At 43.0% G+C, this 20,532-nt stretch overlaps 1 protein-coding gene across 2 annotated transcripts in view; it reads left to right on the forward strand.

The window, feature by feature from the left end:
• The window catches only part of SETBP1 (SET binding protein 1), a 387,462-nt gene that overhangs the window by 3,507 nt on the left and 363,423 nt on the right, over nt 1–20,532 (forward strand). For both annotated transcript variants that reach the window (XM_031003701.3, XM_055368701.2), the window contains exon 2: nt 17,453–18,110. In XM_031003701.3, coding sequence (XP_030859561.2) covers nt 17,625–18,110 — 486 coding nt within the window. In that variant the 5' untranslated portion in view covers nt 17,453–17,624. The remainder of the gene's footprint in view (nt 1–17,452; nt 18,111–20,532) is intronic.

The following is a 20,532-nucleotide window of genomic DNA, read 5'->3' on the forward strand; positions in this document are numbered from 1 at the left end:
TTTAAATTGAAACCAGAAAGCTATTGAAGGCAGATCCAGCCAATGAAACCCTGTTTTCTCTGATGCTCAGGAATGGGAAATAAATAACTTTTTGCTGATGGCATTTCAAGTTGCTTCAGTTTTGCTCCTGCCAGAAGAATGGGGCAAATTATTATGAACACATTAGTATTGTAAGGAGGAGTTGCAGTGCTTTAAAAATGGGATGGTGTTATTGAGTTTGTTCGGGGACTCAGTGTATGTGAGAGCCCTACCAGAGGCTGGTGGTGGGAGCACAGGAGGCTGCCCTGGAGGGTTAGCAGCACTGGGTTGAAGAAAGGAAGCCTCACAGAGGTCTTGCTGCACATCATTTTGTCTGGTCCTGGGGTTCCTGTGAAGGGAGCAAAACAATCCAATTCCATTCCTATCCTGTGGCATATATTGAAACCTAGTGAGTTTCCCAAAAGGTTTTGGGCCATAAGTTTGGGCTTCTTTTAGAGTGGTTTTTAAAGGCAACCCTGGTGTTTTACAAACTCTTCATGAAGTTGCACATACTTTGGCCTGCCATATACCTGAAAAGTGCGGGAAAGAAAACACCAGGATGTCCACAGACTATAATTCGTGAATGCAGAAAGATGATGCCAATCTACATTTTTGCTTAGCTCTGAGTTTTCGTTTTCCCTTTTTACTGAACTTTCTATTAGATTTTGATGCCCCCCCGAGATACATCACACTGGGGCTGGAGAAGGTTTTGGGGGACTGTAATTGTAGATCACTGAGTTGAAGCTTCTGGTCCTTACTGTTCTGATTTAGAAGTTTTGTAGGTTCAGTCCAGAACAGCTGTTTTTAGAAGGTTTTTTTTTTTTTTTTTTTTTTGCCCATTAGAGGGTACCATCTAAGGTTGAAGAACCATTAAATAATTAATTAATTAATTTTTTGTGACAGAGTCTCGCTCTTGTTGCCCAGGCTGGAGTGCAGTGGCGTGATCTTGGCTCACTGCAACCTCTGCCTCCTGGGTTCAAGTGATTCTCCTGCCTCAGCCTCCCAAATAGCTGGGATTACAGACATCCACGACCATGCCTGGCTAATTTTTGTATTTTTAGTAGAGACGGGGTTTCACCATGTTGGCCAGGCTGCTCTTGAACTCCGGACGTCAGGTGATCCACCTGCCTCAGCCTCCCAAAGTGGTGGGATTACAGGTGTGGACCACCGCCCCCGACCGAGGAACCATTATTTTTTTAATGGCCGTTAGCTTAGAAACCAGCAGTTGACTTCCTACCCTGTTCATAGCAAATGATACCAGGTAAAGAATGTGAGCAGCCCTGAAGTCCACAGGATCCTCTGGGAGGTAGCTGCCACCCCCTCCCAGGAGCCCATGATGGTTAATGATCAGCAGACCCAGGTAGAACAAGTGTAGGCAAAGCCAGCTGAGCTGACCCTCAGGTAGGCAGAGGCTCTGCCACTCCAAGTGCTGAGGAGGAATAGGGGATGAATGGTGAGCAGATAAGAGTTTTAGAACTTTGTTAGCTTGGGAAAATGTTTCCTTGATCCAACTTATCTTTTCCCACCAAAAATACCCCCTTTCATATGCATGGCATTTTGTTCTTTTCAAAAATATCTTTATATGGCTTCCGCCCCCTTGATTCTCCTAAGGAGGAAGGCCAGATAAGCATTTTATCTCCGTTTAGAGGATGAGGCAACTGATACACTGGGTTGTCTGAAATGACACAAGTTGGTGGCCAACCTGGGGCCAGACGGCTGTGGCAAAGTGTGAAGAGCCTCACATCTGAAGTGACAAGATCCTCTTTGGATCGTGTCCCTGTACTTCCCAGTTAAATGACCCCTGGCAAGTCAGTTAACCTCTCTGAGCCTCCAGAACCTAATCAGTAAAATAAAGATAAAGATGCTTACCCTGCCTACTTCATGGGGGTTATGAGGATTAAATAATACCAGCTAATTTCTGTAATTGAACTCTGGGAGGATTTCCATGCTGCCTCCTGGAAACTGGTGCCTGGGATTATTGTTGCCGTAGCCCAGCAATTAATAACCCCTTGGAATGGTCAGAAATGCCCACAAGGGCTCCTCGTGTTCTAATAATTCAACTGATGTCCATATAACTGTATATATTGAATTATTAGATGCCTACTATGCCATGTGCTTTTTGAGACTCAAAGTCTCAGGTGGTATCCAGTTGGACTCAAAGATGTCCCAGTGCTCAGGAAATGCTCTTTGAGTTAAGGATCAGCAAGAGAAAAGGAAAAAGATGTGCAAACACACAGGGAGGGGAGGCGAAGTGGAGAGAATGAGGGGGAGGTTTTCCATCAAGAAACCACAATACTTAAGCAATGGCATTCAGGACAGAATTTCTAGCCCCTCTAAAGAAAAGAACTAATAGCAGCGTTGCCGCTGTCCCAGCAAATCCAGTAAGTTCTCCAGAATCAGGAAAGTTCTTCACAGCTCATTTGTTCCCTGACTCTTCTGTGTCCCTCCTTTTACCCTTTCTCATGAGAGCTGGTTTGCCCTGCCTGGCAGCCTGCAGCAGGCACCTTGCAGTGTTCTCGAGTGAACCCCAATTTTATGCAATATGCCCCAGGCTGTCTTGTCAGACTGGTTTCTTCACTGACTCTGGACATTCTGAACATCTTCCTGCCTCCACACCTCAGCTGTCTCTGTGTTGTCACCTCCAGGTGGCCAGCTAGTTGCACCCAGCCTCCTCTGTGGGGGCTAACTAGTTCCTTCTTCCCAGCTCTCAGCTCCTCATCCCCAGTTCCCAGAGCAAGGCACCCCGCTTGTGCTGCCTTGCTGTTTGTTATCACTTACCCCCTCCAAGCTCTGAGCCCTTGAAAAAGGGGACAAGTTTTCCCACACAGCCCTGAACCTTATTTATGAATGATTTTTTGTTTCCTGAATGAATCACAGCATTTATGAAGAGATAGAATATTGAAAGTCAATGTTGTTTAAGGTGTATTAACACTCTGCATTATGAAGCAACACAGTGAGGGCCCCTTAGACAGTGTGAATAATAACTACTTTAAGCCAATAATAATTGCTTTTTATATTTTTGGCTACCTTTCAGGGGTAATCACCCAAAAGTTTCTCCCTTCAAGTTTAAGAGTTAAGCATATTTTACCACATGTGCATCCTTTCAGTCACCGATTCACTCATTCAATCATCAAATATTTGTTAATAATAATAGTGCCTACTGGAGTCTCACTGTGACTCTAACACACATAGCCCTTGACTTTCTCTGAAAATTCCAATTGTATTTTTTGTCCATCTTGCTCATTTTGGCACTTTACCATACAGTCATCTTTGTTGCTGAAGTCCAAGTGCTTTTCCGCTCTTCAGTGATGGAGTGAGCCTGGCCACAGTGGAAAACAGAGAAGGCAGAGGAGGCCGGGTGCAACTAGTTGGCCTAAGAGGTCAAGAAGGCTGAGGCAGAAAGCAGCCTGGGCTCACATCTATTAGCATATGATGTGGGACAAGCTACATTGCCTTTCTACTGTTGTACAGTAAAAAAGTTTGGAGTGGTATAGAGTGTCCCTTCTAAAATTCTGTGATTGTATAGCTAGAGGTGTCCTAGGAATGTTAAGGATTTCTTAAAGGTCAGAGCTCCTCAAACCCCTTTAATGGCGCAGCCAACAACTGTCCAAACCAATCCCACTGAGGATTAATGCACTTTGCTAAATGTTTGATGGGTTGAAAGAGTTACAGAAAGGGAAGGTGGTGCCCTGGGGTAAATAGAATTGGGGGGAGCACTTATTAGAACAGTGGAGTCAGTCTTGGACTACAGGGAAGGGGAGAGGAGGCAATGGTGAGCTGAATGTGAGGACATACCACTAAGAGCAATGCGGAAGGAAGAAAGGGATTACATTACGCACATCTGTTTTGAATTGGTTCTCTTTGGTAAAATAACTGACTTGAATCAAGGGAGATGGAACAGAGAAAGACAGTTTCTAGGAAGTCCAGAATATATTCTGTAGTTGAACTTTGCTGCTGCTTCCTGTCAGGTGGCATCTGGAAACCCTGCTATGGATACTTCACTCATGTCATGGATCTAGTGGGCTGGATGTCATTTCTCCATGTAGATTCTAAAGATCATGAAGTCTAGGGCCATGCCTGGGTTCCTGAGGTGTCCTCTCCATCCCCATAGCACCTGGTCTGCCCAGCCACATTGCAGCCTGTGTTCAATAATAGCTAATGGGTTGGTTTGTGTGGATTCTGAGATCAGATATGGTGACCCACAGTCTGCAAAACCAGAGCCTTTGATTTGGGTTGGAGTAGGATCAAGGAAATTGGGCTTTGGCCTAAGGTACTGTAAAAGTTCTGTGGGATTGATGAAGCACCTGGGAGCATACTGGTTGGATATTTAGGAAGAGGAAGCCTCTTTAAGCCACTGAAATGCTGCAATTGCTTTTAACCCAGGATCTAGTAAAGGATTTGGGATGAAAAAGGAGCATGCAATATTGTTAGCCAAATTTAGTAAACAGCAATTTCTTCATTATTTCTTTTATCTGCCAATGATTTTCAGTTCTGTCAGTGGAAAGGAGCTTCTTGGAGTTTGAATTTGTGGCTTGGAGAAAGGTTGAGATGGGGAAGCTGAATTTGATGGAACCAACTTAGTAGCCCATGAGAAGCAGTGGGAGCACCAATGTGCTTGTAGCAGACTAATGAAATCTGCTTGGCAAGTCCTGTACAGTTGTTGGTGTCTCTTTCTGTGACCTATTGTTATTTGAGCAATGAGACCTTTGATTTTTTTTTTTTTTTTTTTTTTTTTGAGATGAAGTCTTGCACTGTCACGATCTCTGCTCACTGCAACCTCCACCTCCTGGGTTCAAGCAATTCTCCTGCCTCAGCCTCCCAAGTAGTTGGGATTACAGTCACCCGCCACCATGCCCAGCTAATTTTTTATATTTGTTGTAGAGACAGGGTTTCACCATGTTGGCCTGGCTGCGTCTCGAACTCCTGACCTCATGATCCGCCTGCCTCGGCCTCCCAAAGTGCTGGGATTACAGGCATGAGCCACCGCGCCTGGCCAAGACCTTGGTTTTTAAAAAAGTATTGATTAATAGTACTGACTAAAAGGGATGATTTGATGTGAAATCTCTGTGAACCTTTCTACTCGTTATACTTTAGAGCTCTACTACGACTGGTGTTTTGATCCACAAATATTTATTAAAATATCAGCATTGCAGATTGTGTGAGCCACTGTGCCTGGTACACTTGGTTGGGAAAGGCCTGCTCTGAGATGTGGCTTTTGCCCTGGGAGAGTGGGCAGTGTATCTACGGATACGTGCTTTGCTGAAATGGAAAGCATTCTTCTGCAGCCAAAGTTGGAACATGATCCCAAATGGAATTTTGCTATTTGTGTGATCAGGCCTAGGGTATAGTCAGGAAAGATTTCAAAGAGTATGTGTTTAGGATTCAATGGAAGATGTAGAACAAGGGGACATTCTTGGCGGGTAGAATAGCTTTGGCATAGGGGCAGCAGTGGGACAGAGTTCAAATGTGAATTGAGAATTGCCTCAAGGAAACAAATGCTTATTTCGAACATCTACTGCATCTGGCAGAAGCAGCACGGCCCTGAAGATGAAGGTCAGAAGGCTGACATTGAGGGGCAGACAGCCCCATAGCAGACACCTTTCTGGTCTGAGGTCTTCTGTCCACAGTGAGAAGGATAAAACCCAGGGCCCTCTATGTTGGACTTAATGTGCCTGTTATAATTCAAACTAATCAACCTTCCAACTCTCTGATTTAGCAAAAATTGGTTTGTTCATTGACATTATTATTGATTGTGACCAGACTCTGATGGGTGCCATGGGGATCCCAAGAGATGGAGTGAAAGATGCTCTAAGAGCCCATGAAAACCAGGGGAGGAGTAGCAGCAGCCAGCCATGTAGGTCTAAGTGCTGAATTGTAGTGGGGGCCCGAGGGGTTTAGTATCTCCAAGGGTTAGTCGGATCAGAGAAAGCTTTGAGGAGTAGGTGGAACTTGAGCTGAGTCCTTGACAATGGAATAGTCTTGGGTAGGTATGGAGCAGCAGGGAAGATCATCCACTTGGGAATGTAGAGGGAGAAAGGAGAACAGTTCAGCATAGGGCTCTGTGGAGTGTAAGGCAGCAAGACAGATGGGATGGTGTCCTGTAGGAAACAGGCCAAGGATTCATCTCCCCTAAGCTGAAATGGGGATGCATGCCCACAGCTTTCCAAGTGCAGGGAGAGCAGTCTTGGGGAGCAGGTGGGTGTGCCTGTCAGAGACTTCCACACATACCACACATGAAAGAACGCTGACAGCTGACTCTGCCTCCCGCTGCTAGGTCCTGTCCGCTACCAGCTCTTCAGCCTGGGGTTCAAAAGAGGTATCTTTAGAACAAGAAATGAAATTGTATATAAGCATTTGGAATGGGGATGGGCCACTCTGGGGAACATAAAACTCTTGTGATACTGGTACTTATTTGCAAGTGTTTAATGTATAATTGGAGAAGGAAATATACAAGATTCAGTAACAAGGCAATGTTTAATGACAGTACAAGGTAGCTAGAGGAGATATATCACGGAGAAAGGGTAGTGGAGCTAATATTTGTTTAGTTCTCTGGTATGCTTAGCATCTCCTTTGCAGCAGAAGCACAAACATATACGGGCCAGATTACACTTTATGTTCAAATGACAATGAACAAAACAATGGCTTAATCAGACGGTTGAGAAGTCAAGGAATTTGAATTAAAACTGAACAGGTAGTGAGGTGAAAGTTAGAGAACTTTGAAAGTCTTTATTATTATCTGTTAGATGGTTCAGTTTATCCTCATTGCCTCCAAGTATGTCTACCAATTCCTTCCTCAATTTGTAAATGGTGTGGTGGAGGACCAGAGTTTTCAGGGACCACTAATACAGAGTATTTGAAGACTGGTGGCTCTATGGTTCAAATAACATTTGGAGTCAGACACAACTGCCCCTGTGATTTCAACAAATCACTCAACTTTAATTTTCTTATCTGTAAAATGGATATGTCTCTGGGTTAAAATCAGATAATAAATCAGGGTTAAATAGTATAATAAACTTAAATCAGATGAAAAATGTAAATAAACTTAGAGAATACCTGATGTATGTTAACAATTCAGATTATTTTCTTTACGATGTGAATTTCTCCTCCCTGCTTGGACAGGAAATATTATGGTCACAATTACTTCTTTCAAATCTACTGTATTTAACCTATTTTGGTATTGTGCTACACATATTATTTACCTTTTTTTCCTGCAAGATTCTGTGAAGAGAATTTGAAAAGGCAGATGAGAAAACTGATGCCCAAGAGAGTTTAAGTGACGTGGCAATTCAGGTGGCACACTGGTTTTAGAACTCATGTATGTAGAAGCAACTAACAACTTTTGGTCAAAAGTTGGCATCACTTTGTGTTTTAGATACCTCATGATGTCAAACTAAGAGGCTTTGTAATCATACATACCTCGATTTGATTGTGAATCTGGCACAGAAAGCGTGTGCTCTTGAGTAAATCATTAACCTTTCTGGACCTTAATTTCCAGGTCTGTAAAATGAGGACAAGATCTTCTGCATCACAGTGCTGTTGTGTGAATTAAATTGGTAATGACTGTAAAGAGCTCAGCACAAGTTAGTGGTAATGTTTAACCACCCCCCGCCCCCCAACCCTTTCACTACAAGAGAACACTTTTCCTTGACTGCACAGAGGAACACAGGCACAAGTAACGCATCAAAGCCACAGATCAACCTGCAAACTTGATTGGCCCAGGCAGGATTGTAGAGATTTTTCACCAAGGAGCAAAGACACAAGGGTCATGCTGTTGTGTTGTGTTATTGGTTCCCAGAGGAGACACTGTTTTTTGCAGCTACAGCTGGAACTGTTGGTTAATGGATAGTATGTCAGACCTCAGGTCTCAGAAGTTTCATCTCCTTTCCTTATCATAGAGATCCCTGAGTACAGAGACTAACGGCATATGCTTAGTTTTGTCTTAGGCTCAGCCAGCCCAGCCAGGCTGAGCGGCAGAGTCAGCAGAATCTGATAAAAAGGTGGAAGGTACCAGCCCTGGCTTTGAAGCGCTTCTGGTTGAGGAGACAAGGCTCAGTACCTGGGAATATCAGAGCTGAAAGGGGCCACAGGGTTGAACTCATGTTCTCTGGTCCCAATTCTACATATAATGATGGGAAGACTCAGGGAGAAAAAGGAACTTGCCCAAGGCCACCAGCTCTAAATGGTGGAGGAGGGATTGGAATGTGGAATTCCTGACTGTACCCAGTATTATTTCCTCCATGAGACAAACTGGAAACAAGAGAAGAGCAATAATCGAACAACAGCTAAATGGTCAGGTTAGCAGATGCAAAGGAAACAAGTTGTCTGTGCTTCTCACTGTGTAGGAAGATGGAGGAGGTTGGTCTTCAACTCCTGTCCCTCAGGGCTTGACTTGGAGTCTTAGAAGAGAGGGTGGCACTTAGCCAAATGCTAGCTTGGTGATCAACTATGGGAGTAAATCAAATGTAACAAAAAAGTTTGCACACTTACTAAGGTGATCCCAGTATGTTCTTTCATAATTATTATCTCATTTAATCTTTATTTCTTGAAACAATCCTTGAGGTAGGATTATTACCCCATTTCCAAATGAGACTTGAAAAGATTAAAAATGTTTCCTAAGAACACAATTACTAAGTGGAAAAGGGAGGCTAAGAAATCTAAACCTATGTCATCAAGTCAGAACTGCTTCCATTCTTCTTTTTAAGGAGAAACATGGCTTGAACACTTACTGTTGGACAGTTACTCCCAGTGTTCTCTATGCTTGGAGCTGTGCAGAGACCCATTTAAAATATAGCCCTTGTCCTCATGGAGCTTGTGGTCTAGTGGGAGAGAGAGGCAGGTAATTAAAATGTTGAAACAGAGCTTGCCAAATGCTTTGTGATAGCAGAATGACCAGGGAAGTGAGAGCAAGACCGTGTGTGTGTGTGTGTCTGTGCACATGTGTATGCAGGAAGAGGTAGAAAAGGAGGGTCCAGCCAGTCTCCATGAAGGAGGTGAAATCTGACCCAATTCTTGCAGGATAACAAGAGTTAACCAAGTAAAGAAAGGAGAAAGGGCCAGCTAACCAGAGGACCTATCAGGGAATCATATACAGTAATGCCCATCAGTGGGACTTGGGAGATCTGCAGCTTACGAGATGCTGCTAGAGCATGTGGTAGGTGAAGTAGTCTGGAGATGCTGCTTGGAAGAGGTAAAATGTGATCAGGAACATACCACACAAGTGCAGAGTATAAAAACACCACTGAGTAGGAGCTTTGTCCTTTGCTATAGACAGGTGATGTAACTTCAGGGTCAGAGAACCATGGTGTAGAGCTGCCCTTGCTCTTGCCGATTGAGAGCTAGGTAAGAGTTGGGTCACCTGCTAGATTTACCAGTGTTGTGGAGCATTTACTCTGGGTGTTTCTACAGCAGGAAGGAATTCCGGAAAGATTACCCAGTTATAGGCATCTGAGTCAAGTGGTGTCTGTCTGGCCTCTCATTCAACATCCACCGAATGAGTAATTTGGAGTGTCTCTCTGTATTAGAAACTGTGCCAAGCCCTGGGGGTGACCATGGTGAGCCAAATAGGCACAGGTCTTACCTTCAAGGGCTTATCATCTAGTCGAGAAGGCAGAGTTTGAAACCAAGAATGGCACAAATATTTAATTATATAATTAATGTTAGGAAAGACAAGTTCTGGCCTACAAAGGCACAAAATGGGGAGTTATGATCTGGTTTGCGATGCTCAGGGAAGAGGCATTTAACCTCAGCCTGAGTAATGAAGAAGTGCTAACTCCAGGGGAGCAAGAGGAAGATTCCAGGTGCATGCAAAGTCCCATGAAGTCACTTGTGACTCCCCACCAAAATACCTTAGAAGACATAAAGAAGGATGAATAATCAACCACTCCCAAAGCCAAAGTCAGACAGTCAGTCTCTTGCCAGAACCTGACAAGAGATTCTTATAACTATAGGCCAATGAGTCTAGGTTGAAAATACAATTTCTTCCTCATCTGTAATTAAGTAGGATCACACTCCATCTTTTTACACCATTTGCTTTCTTAATCAGTTTCTGTCAACCAGAAAAGCAGGCAGTCATCAAGTCTACTGTATGGGCAGCTTGAACAAAACCAGCTAAAGACTACCCTCCCTGACATCATTATGCATATTCTCAAAGACTATAGCTCTCAGAAGACAAATGGGCAAGAGTGGGAAGGGGAGTTCTGGGAGGAGTGGAAGAAGGGCATTGACTTCTGGGCAGAGATGTTGCTTCAAGTAAAGTTCTGAGGTGAGCATGGAGTCTTTGTCATAGAGCATATTGTGAAGTTTAGCTGTTCAGCTGTTTTTGTGAATCCAACAGAAAAGACTCTTCTCAGTTCAGCAAAACAATAGTAGATGGATGTTTACTCTCAGTGGTGTTCTAGTATATGCTTAACACCCTGTTTTCCAGATTTTTTAAAAGCACTGACTTGTAAAGTTTGCTCGTTCTTATGGTGTAAACACTCCCACCATGGCTGAGCTCCCTTGCCCAGGCTGGAGTGCAGTGGTGCGATCTCGGCTCTCTGCAACCTGAGCCTCCCGGGTTCAAGTGATTCTTCTGCCTCAGCCTCCTGAGTAGCTGGGATTACAGGTGCATACCACCACGCCCGACTAATTTTTGTGTTTTTAGTAGAGATGGGGTTTAGCCATGTTGGCCAGGCTGGTCTCGAACTCCTGACCTCAGGTGATCTGCCCGCTTCAGCCTCCCAAAGTGCTGGGATTACAGACATGTGCCACTGCACTCCATGGCTGCGTTTTAAGCTACCAACTTAATGCCACTGAATGTGGAGTTGGGGAGAGATGCACACAGTGGGCTCTTATGAGCCCATAGGCACTAGCTTCATTGCATCCCTGGTTACTGTTCACTGGAACTTGATATGGTCTCTGATGAGAGGAGTAGCTCGAAGAGGAGGATGTGACTGGCTTCACAATGGGTAGAAGGTAGTCCAGTACTTCCTCTGTAGGCCAGACTCTCTCCTCATCAGAGTGTGAGCAAAGAAACAGAACCCAACACAAGGCCTCCTGAGGTGGAAGAAACACTTAAAACGAGGTAAAAGGAACAATATCAGGAAAATTAGTTAATCCAACAGCAACATTAGAGTTTCAGAAAGCTACCTGGCATCTTTGACAAGAAGTATGACCCATGGAAAAGGAGCATTAAGAAACAAGGGCGGAGCATGCTGATGAAAAGACATCAGAGTCAGCTGAAAAGTGGATGCGTAAAGTAAAGAAAGATTGCAGGGATACAAAATGTGCAATTGCAGAATTAAAAAAAAATCCACAGTGAAGTCAATAAAGGCAAAGGGGGCATGGAAAATAGAATCAAATTGGTATTATGGAGAACAGATTGCGGTATGCTCTCCCACAAGGCAAAAGAAGGAAAGAAAAGCAGTGAGAGAGAAAATGATAGAAATGGAGAACAGAGATGAGAGCTCTAAACTCAGAATTACAGGAAAAACTTCGAAAGAAGCCAGAACCATTTAATGGAAGAAATTACCAAAGGAATAATTGAAGGGAACATTCCTGAACTAGAAAGAACCTGCATCTACAGATCCAAAAGGCTCATTATGTTCCAGGAAAATTAAAGGGAGAGAGCTCCACACTACACTCATTTTGTCATTAATAAAATTCTAACATAATGAAAAAGAAAGTCTTCAATTATAAACGCATAAAGCAAGTTGCCTACAGAGGAAACCAAACCAGGCCAGCCTCTGTTTTCCCTTCATTAGTTTAAATGCTGAAAGACATGCTACAAAATTTTGAGGCAAAAAGTTCTAGTCTGAGAATTATCTAGTCAGCCCAGTGTGTTTTACGTGTGAAGATGAAAGAAATGCCTTGTGGTATGGGAATTTGCAGAGTCCAGAGCCGAGGGAGGACTGAGGATGAAGAGCTTGGGGAATTTTGCAAAAGTTCGGGAATGAAGCCGAGTACTCTTCCTGTGTTTGGGATTGTTTGCCTTTAAGACCTGAGAGGTGCACGTGTTGTTCATGTGTTTATTTTGTAATAAGGAGCATGGAGTTCTACTACGAAGAAATACAGTAAAAATTTTTTAAAAAGTAAAAATAATAAGCTAGTGAAGTAGGCTGGGAAACCATCTTTTTTTTTTTTTTTTTTTTTCTGTTCTGTTGATGAGACACTGAGGCTGAAAGAGGCTTATGAAGGCTCCTAAGTGGCAGAACTAGGCCAGGAATTCATTTCTTTTGACTCCTGTTGAATATACTAAGGGCCCTATCTCTACCACCTTGTCCTTTTGGAAAGCAACAGTCAGGATGACAATGGCCTGTATGTGCATGGCACCTGGGCAAAGCAGAAGAGGGAGGTGAATAAATGATGCTGGGAAGCCCAGCTTGAGTTGCTTTGTTCACTTGTTAATTCAGCCATCCAGCATTTCTTGAGTGTTGATTATGTGTTGGCCATGGTGCTAGGTGTTAGGATTTTGTGGATGAATACGACACAAGTCCTGCCTGTTCCCAAGAGACTCACAATACTGCTGTAAGGGAGAAATACCCTCATGTACTCAATAATAATGCCTATGATCTAGCAACTTGACAGGGGCAATCATATAGACCAGGCACAGTCTAAGGCACTGGTTCTGACTCTAGGCCATCAGAACCACCGAGAGGGCTTGGTAAAAGCTGGCGTGTTGGGTCCCAGCTCTGGAGCCCTGATTCAGTAAGTGGAGCTCGAGAACTTGCATTTCCACCAGGCTTCAGAATAAGTAAGAATTCCCAGTTGGAGAATGTATTTTAGACTGGGAAAAGTATTCTATCTAGCAGTTTTGGAGGGGAGGGAGGATGTACTCTGGAACTTATTTGGGTATAAGTCACATCTAGCCAAGCAGGATTCCCGTGGCCATTCAGAGAAATAATTCTTTAGGTTCATGCTGTTCATTTTGGAGTGTACCCATAGGTCTATGGCTCTGCAGGGCAAAATTACAAAGTGTTGAGTATGAAACAGACTTTGGTCCCAACCCATTCATTGCTAAGGCAAGTGTGGGTCATAAGAGATCCACAAAGTGTGGGTAAAAGACTCATAGTGGCTTGTCTAGCATCTGACTGCCTGTGAACAGCAGAGCTAGGAATAAAGACAAAGTTTTGGACTCCTATCTCAGTATTCTTTCCAAATACATCTATTTCTTTTCCTTGCCCTTTTGTTTGCCTGGGGCCGACAAGGCTGTTATCTCCTAAGCAATTTTATCTTTCCAATCCTCCTCCACTCCCAGCCCCCACTGCCACCCCTGCCCAAGTCCCGCAGGCAGTCATAGAAGGGTTAACTTTTGTTGGACTGAAGGCCTGAGCCAAGTACAGAGTGTCCATTGTGTGCCCGCCCCCTCAGGAGGAGTCACTGACTGCTGGAATGTGACAAGGCAAAACATTTTTACCTTGCCTTGGCTTCCCCAACTCTGAGTGCGTGAGCCTGTGCGTGTGCTCACACGCGCATTTTGGCAGGGCTGAATCACGAGAGGACTCGCAGTTGATACCCAGACTCACCAAAAAATTGAACTGTGAATTTGGTGAGGCAGGTACGTGCTGGAAAGAAAGCTAAAGGAGAACAACAGCTTTGTGTGCTGATGAAGTAAACAGACAGGTTAGGTTTCTTTGCTGTTTCTTTTGAAAGCTTATTTTATTTTATTTGTCTAAGATGAGGGTCACATATGGACACCAGGGGCTGGATTATAATCCTCAGGATACGCAGCAAATTTGGCTGGGGCTGCTGCCTGGGTGGGTGGAGCTGCAGTGGGAGTAATTTGAACTACACGACTTTGAATAGCTGTCAGAGGGCGAAGCCATTTTCATTCAGAAAAAACTTGAAATCCTCCAAGCACCCAGTCCTGCAGTGGATGCTATAGGTAATGTCAGCATTATACAACTACAGTTAGGCTCAACCTGAGGCTGAGCTGCAATCATGTTAGAGAAATAAGATTTATGTGCCCAGAACAGCTAGAAGACAATACAAGGCTGGTATTTAGTGGCGAACTGTACAGCTGGGTGCAATGTCAGTCCGGCCAAGGAGTGAGCACCACGGTCTGGAGTTTACAGAATGTTGCCATGGAGAATTGAAGACTTGGGCATGACCTGGAAATATGGAAAGGCTTGGGATCTTTTTATTCATTTGTTTATTCATTCCTTCATGCAACAAACATTCGGGGAACACCAATTGCATGCCCGGCATTGCAAGGATGAGAGGAAGTGGATATAAGAACAGATTCTGTGTATTTTAAAAAATACAGAAAGAACTATGTATAACATTGCTGTGGAGACTGGTTTGACTTGAGTAGTTACTGCAAGTTGGTGGCTAATTTGCTTTGGTCTTTTAAGGCGAGATCAGTATGAAAAGTCTGGAATAGATGAATTCCTAAAGATTAAGGCTATTTGAAACTGCATTACTGTTTTACCTACAGTATTTATTATGACATACTCACATTGCCCTGGTTTGGGTCTTCAAGCAATGTGAATGAAATTTCAGCTGAACTTTCTTATGGCCCCCTGCCTCTAACATCAGATTCCCTTAATCCAACCCTCACACCATGTACCAGAATTATCTTCCTAAAGCATAGATTTGATATTATTCCTTCTCCACTGCCGTTCCTTAAATGGCTTCCCATTACCCGTAAGATAAAATCCAAACTCGTTAGCACAACATTCAAGGAAGTTCATGACTTTGCCATGACCTTTTATTTCCAGCCTTACCTCTCACACATTCCCAGTTTCTACCATACTTCCTTGCCAAACATCAGTTCCCTGTTTCTTCTGCATAACCCTGCACACGCCTGCCCAGGACGTGGCCTCATGCCTTCCCTTTCTCTGCTATGTCTTCCTTCTTCCTGCTCTACCTAGGAAACCCCCATCAAGATCAAAGATCTGTCTTCTGCTCTCCTCAAAGCCTTTCTGTGTAGTTTCCTAGCTACCTACACCTTGCTCAAGTGGAGAAAACTTTCTTCCTTTTGATTCTGTCCTTTCTTACAGTACATATAAAGTTCTGTGTTGTTTTAGAGTGATTTGTCAAATCTCTCATCAAAAATGTAACTTCCTTGAGGAAAAAGATTGTATTTTCCTTAGTATTTTGATTTGAGGAGAACAGAAAAAAATTTTTTGTATTGAATTTTTTTTGTGTGGATCTTTTATGACTTGAATTTTAAGTTTCAGAACTTTGTCTTGTACACGTAGTAAAATGTAAGAAATGATTGTTTCATTTATTTCACTCTGAAGTGAATCTTTTTTAATGGAAGATATTTTCTTAATATTAATAATATATTCAGTGTATAAGCCCATCAATTCATCTAAAGTTTAGAGTTCACCTTCTTTTATTGTATCACAGAATCTGTAACATACATTTCCCTACTCTGGTTCAAAGGTCCAAATGGATTTCATTTAGGAAATTTGTATGTATATGCTTTGTCTTTTCTCCTGACCTGGGGAGATTTTATAGGTAGGTATTAGAGAATTAAAATGTCGTTGGAGATTCCTGCCAAAGGGAATAGACTGTGAACATTACTGCCATAAGAAAACATGGCTTGCAATTTGCATGGATCTGGGATACACACTGAGAAAGACCTACTGGATTCTTACCGCTTGACAAATGGGGAAATTTCCTAAGGTACATTGATGTCTCCAACAGCTGGGGTGGTGCCTGACACGAGTAAGAGAGGCCTCCGTAAAGTCAACTTGAGTATAACTTTTTAAAAATAATGTGTATTATTGGGCAGATAAATCTAGATGAGACAAAAAAGTCTTATCAGTAAAAGAAACATCAAGTGTCATTTGGTCTAACTTCTCCCCACCTCCCAAAGTGGAGACTTTGTCCATCTTGTAGCATGGGTCACAGGTGGCTGTTTTCAGTTTTGGCTCAACAGTGTCAGTGAAGATGCTCATGCTCTCACTAGGGCAGCTTCTTCTTTTTCAGAAAAGCTGTATTCGTTGAATCTTCCCCGAAGTGGAAGCAGTTGTAAATGTGTCTTTCTGCAAAGCTGAGCATTTTCCAGTAGCTGAATATGCTCCTGGGCTTCTCTGGGGAGCAGGGTCCATGTTGGAGCCGGGGCTGCCTTCCTGGCTGGCTTCCTCACAGGGCGTCAGCTAAAAATGTGCTGATTCTGGAGACAGAAGACAAACGTCTGGTCTTCAGGCTTCCAGTTCTTGGTTATTCTGAATATGTCTTTGCGGGCATTGTTGGGCATTTTTTGGTGGGCACATTTGCCAGCCACTTTAAATTGATGGGCTCAGAGGTAGAAACCTAAGATGTACAGTCATGTCTTCTGCTGGGAAACTTAAGTGTTCAGCAGCTGAGAAGGCTTGAGTGTGATCCAGCCTACAGCCTAAGGGTGGGAGGATGTGATGTTTGCAGCCCCAGGGCTCTTGGTTTTCTCCTGAGACTGAGCATTTGGGCTTCCTTTTGGGCTTTGAAAATTATGAGTATGAAATTGGGAATAATAGAACGTGGGGTGAAGAAGGGTGAAGGAGAGTTTAGCTGATCCTGTGACAGTTTGGAGAGAGCCTAACTGATTTTTCTCTTCTCATCTTGGAGGAAGGTAGAGAGGAAGATCCTGGGGGGACTCCTGACACTTCCACAGGCCTATAAAACGCTCCTTCTCTCCCTTTTTCTCTTTTGCTGCTATGGAGACACAATACTACTTCATTTAAGAAACCAGAAAGGGAATTACAACTGTCTAGAAAGGCTATTTTTAATCTAAATAATTGATAATGATTAAATTTCTCTCTTTTGTGTCAGTAGAAACATTTGTTGAAGTTGTTTTCCATTAATCACAGTGTTATAAGTGATTTGCCACTGAACTCTTTTTATTTTCTTTTTGTGAGCCTCACACCTAAGCTTTGCATTTGCTTGAAGAAATAGAGAGGTCTTTGCATAATTGAAATAATGCATAGTGAAAAATGATAAAGGTAAAATGGTTAAGAGATAGGCTGAATGCCCCTCCTCCAAGTGGGTGGAGAGCTTGGCCCAGGCAGCCTGGGGGTTGTGCTCAGCTTTGCAAACTGTTCTTCACATGTGACAGAGAAGCGGTGCAAAAAGCCAACCAAATACAGTTCCAGCAGACCTGAGCCTCAACACTTCAGACTTCCCTTTCGTCATGATTGGTTTTAACAGTGACTCAGCCAGCTGAAGCTTCAGTATAAAGAAACCTCTCGCTTGCTACCGGGCTGGAGAACTCGCACCTCTTATCTTTATTCTTGGGCCTACAGCTATAAAATTAATAGCAATCCATTATGAAGGCGTGTGTGAATGTGTTTTTCCCTCTGCTCTAGTAAAATCCAATTTGGGGATGTGCTTATTCTGGTTAGCTGTTTTTCCATCATTTCTTTTTTCCGGATGCCATAGATAAGTGGAAGGGGGCCTCTAGAACTTAGATTGAGTAACCTTGGGGGTCATTTTCCCTTCTGCCATGCCTAACTGTCTCTTTGCTTCTCAGTTGCAGATCTGATCTCTTCTGAACACCTCATCGTGTCTCCATCCCTGGGAATCTGACCCTAGCAACTGGACCACTTTGTTCTTGGAATTTTGGGTGTCCTCTTTTCTCACCTTTCCCTTTTCCCTTTTCCCCTTCCCCCTCCTGAGAACTCCGGAAGACTGTAGAGATTGTCATGGAGTCCAGGGAAACCTTAAGCAGCTCCCGGCAAAGAGGGGGCGAGTCAGACTTCCTGCCGGTCTCCTCAGCCAAGCCCCCAGCTGCTCCTGGCTGTGCAGGAGAACCTTTGCTCTCCACTCCAGGACCTGGGAAGGGGATCCCGGTGGGCGGAGAGCGCATGGAGCCAGAGGAGGAGGATGAACTAGGCTCAGGGCGGGATGTGGATTCCAACTCCAACGCGGACAGTGAGAAATGGGTGGCAGGAGATGGTTTGGAAGAGCAGGAATTTTCTATCAAGGAGGCAAACTTCACAGAGGGAAGTCTGAAGCTAAAGATTCAGACCACAAAGCGGGCTAAGAAACCCCCAAAGAATTTGGAGAACTATATATGTCCACCTGAGATCAAGATCACCATCAAGCAGTCTGGGGACCAGAAGGTGTCCCGTGCTGGAAAAAATAGCAAAGCCACGAAGGAGGAAGAAAGAAGCCACTCCAAAAAGAAGGTAGGAAGCCCTGTCTTATGGTTGTTTTTGTTTGTTTCTCTGTTTTTGCCATTTTATCCTCAACTTCTTAGGGTCTATTTATATATTATACTTGACTCTAGAACAACGTGGGGTTGGGGATTCAGACCCCTGCACAGTTAAATCTGTGTGTAACTTTTGACTTCCCCTAAAACTTAACTACTAATAGCTTACTGTTGACCGGAAGCCTTACTGGTAGTATTACCAGTTGATTAACACTTATTTTATATATTATATGTATTATATACTGTATTCTTTCCAGAATTAAGCTAGAGAAAAGAAAACGATCTTAAGAAAATCAAAAAGAAGAAAAAATAGATTTGCTATTTATTAAGTGGAAGTGCACCATCATAAAGGTCTTCATCCTCATCGTCTTCATGGTGGGTAGGGTGAGGATGAGGAAGAAGAGGAAGGGTTGGTCTTGTTATCTCAGGGGTGGCAGAGGCAGAAGAAAATCTTCATGTAAGTGGACTCTTGAAGTTCAAGCCCGTGTTGTTCAAGTGTCGTCTGTACTTATCTACTCGTTAATTACCAATCTCCTTGATGGAATATTTAGGGACTCAAGAAGAAACACCTCTGCCATAATTTCGGTATAATGTCTAGTTCTTTATCATATCTTCTGCATATCTGACAAAAAATAGCTATAGAATTGTAATTTTGGAAAGTTCCTGTTTATTGTATAACAGCCAAGTGTCTGGGTGAGCTAAGCCATAACAAACTTTTTAGTATTTTTTTCTTTGTTTGCATTAGTTTTCATAGTTAGGAGTGAGATATTAAAAAATTTGAGTTAATCAGAACAGTCAAGAATTGTTAAAATCTCCTTTTGATTTCAGTCATTACTACTGTAAATCTTCCTAAGATGAATTACTCACCTGACTAAGGAAACCCAGTCTTTGTAGTAACTGAGACTCTCACAGAGCTGAAAAATCATCATTGTGAAAGCCAGTGATGAGCATTAGAACTGGAACTGTAGAAAAACAAAAAAGGGGGCAAGTGATTGGCCTGAATCTCTGTCCAACACATCACGGACTTTTAAGATTGGACATTGACTCAACTTGGTTAGTTGTCATTTTCCTCCTAAAAGTCAAACATGGATGTGCAAAGTAGCTAGACAGGTGGTTGGTGGTGTCGATTGATTGGGAATGAATGAGTTCATATTTCATTGAATTTATTTTATATCTTAGGGGGTTACAGTGACTTACAGTGACCTCCCTTCTTGTGTGTGGCACTCAGCTGTGATAGCAGAGGACTGCCTTAGTATAGTAAGTTTTTGTCTTCGAAAATCTTTGGGACTTGGGGATGGCTCTGGAAGAAGCCCTTTTGTTGACAGAGTTTTGGGGTTCTAGGTTGTAGGTGTTAATCATAATCTTTGTCACTCTCTCCCTGACATTTGATCATTTATTTGGGCTCTAGATATGTGGATCAGCCAAAAATGGCACAAATGAATGAACTTCTCTATAGCCCAAAGATAATCCATAGCATTTCTGTTACCATTAGGTTTTTTTTTTTTTTTTTAGCTTTGGGGCAGTTATTTTCAATAAAACCACTAGGAATCATATTATTTCTTTAGCACAGGGCTTGTGTCCATCCTTATACCGGGTGTTGTGGCTGATTTTGTTGCATTTAAAATCCAAAGAATGGGCTAGAAGAGACTTTCTAGGGTGACTGACTCCTCACAGTTTGCCCAAAAAATCTGTCCTGGTTTCAAGACTGAAAATTCTGCATCCAGAAATTGCCCCAGTTCCTAGCAAACTGGGACGATTGGTCACCTTAGTTTAACATGTTGGAAGACAAAGGAACTTTTAGAAATTGGTTTGTTTTGCCAGAACATAGAGGTCGTGCTCTCTCCTCCCCCATTACAACTTTGCAGTGATTTCTGGATACTCTGTCGTGAAACCAAAGGTTTAATCTCCACACATACAGAAACTTCTGAGATTCACGCAAGAAAATGCAACAGTTCAAATCAGGCTCTGAAAATGAGGCTTTGCATTGGAGTTGGGTCTCTTAAGATGTGAAAATGAGTATCTTTGTTTCTGGCCATTGAGTTGGCCAGTTCTTTGTGTGTTGTTGTATTTTTGTGTGGGCGGGCTGTCTTGAGAAATGGTTACCCTTTGTCTCCATCACCTTCACTGCCAGGATTTAAGCAGCAACCCACAGTTTTGGGAGTTCAAACCCAAATTCGCTGCCCTAAAAAGAGAATACATTGTCCTGATTAGGTACCACTTTTCCTAAAGCCACTGATTGTTCCCAAATATAGCTTTCTCCCCATTGGAACACACCAGAAAAATGTTTTGGAATCTGTACCATCGGGATGATTTCAAAGCTGAAATGTGCAGTGGACTTTGGTGCTCATATCTGAAGTTCTTAGGCTGGTCATTTTCACCCAAGAAGCTGGATGCTCTTT

Source organism: Gorilla gorilla, chromosome 17 (genome assembly GCF_029281585.2).
Source record: "Gorilla gorilla gorilla isolate KB3781 chromosome 17, NHGRI_mGorGor1-v2.1_pri, whole genome shotgun sequence".
NCBI lineage: Eukaryota > Metazoa > Chordata > Mammalia > Primates > Hominidae > Gorilla > Gorilla gorilla.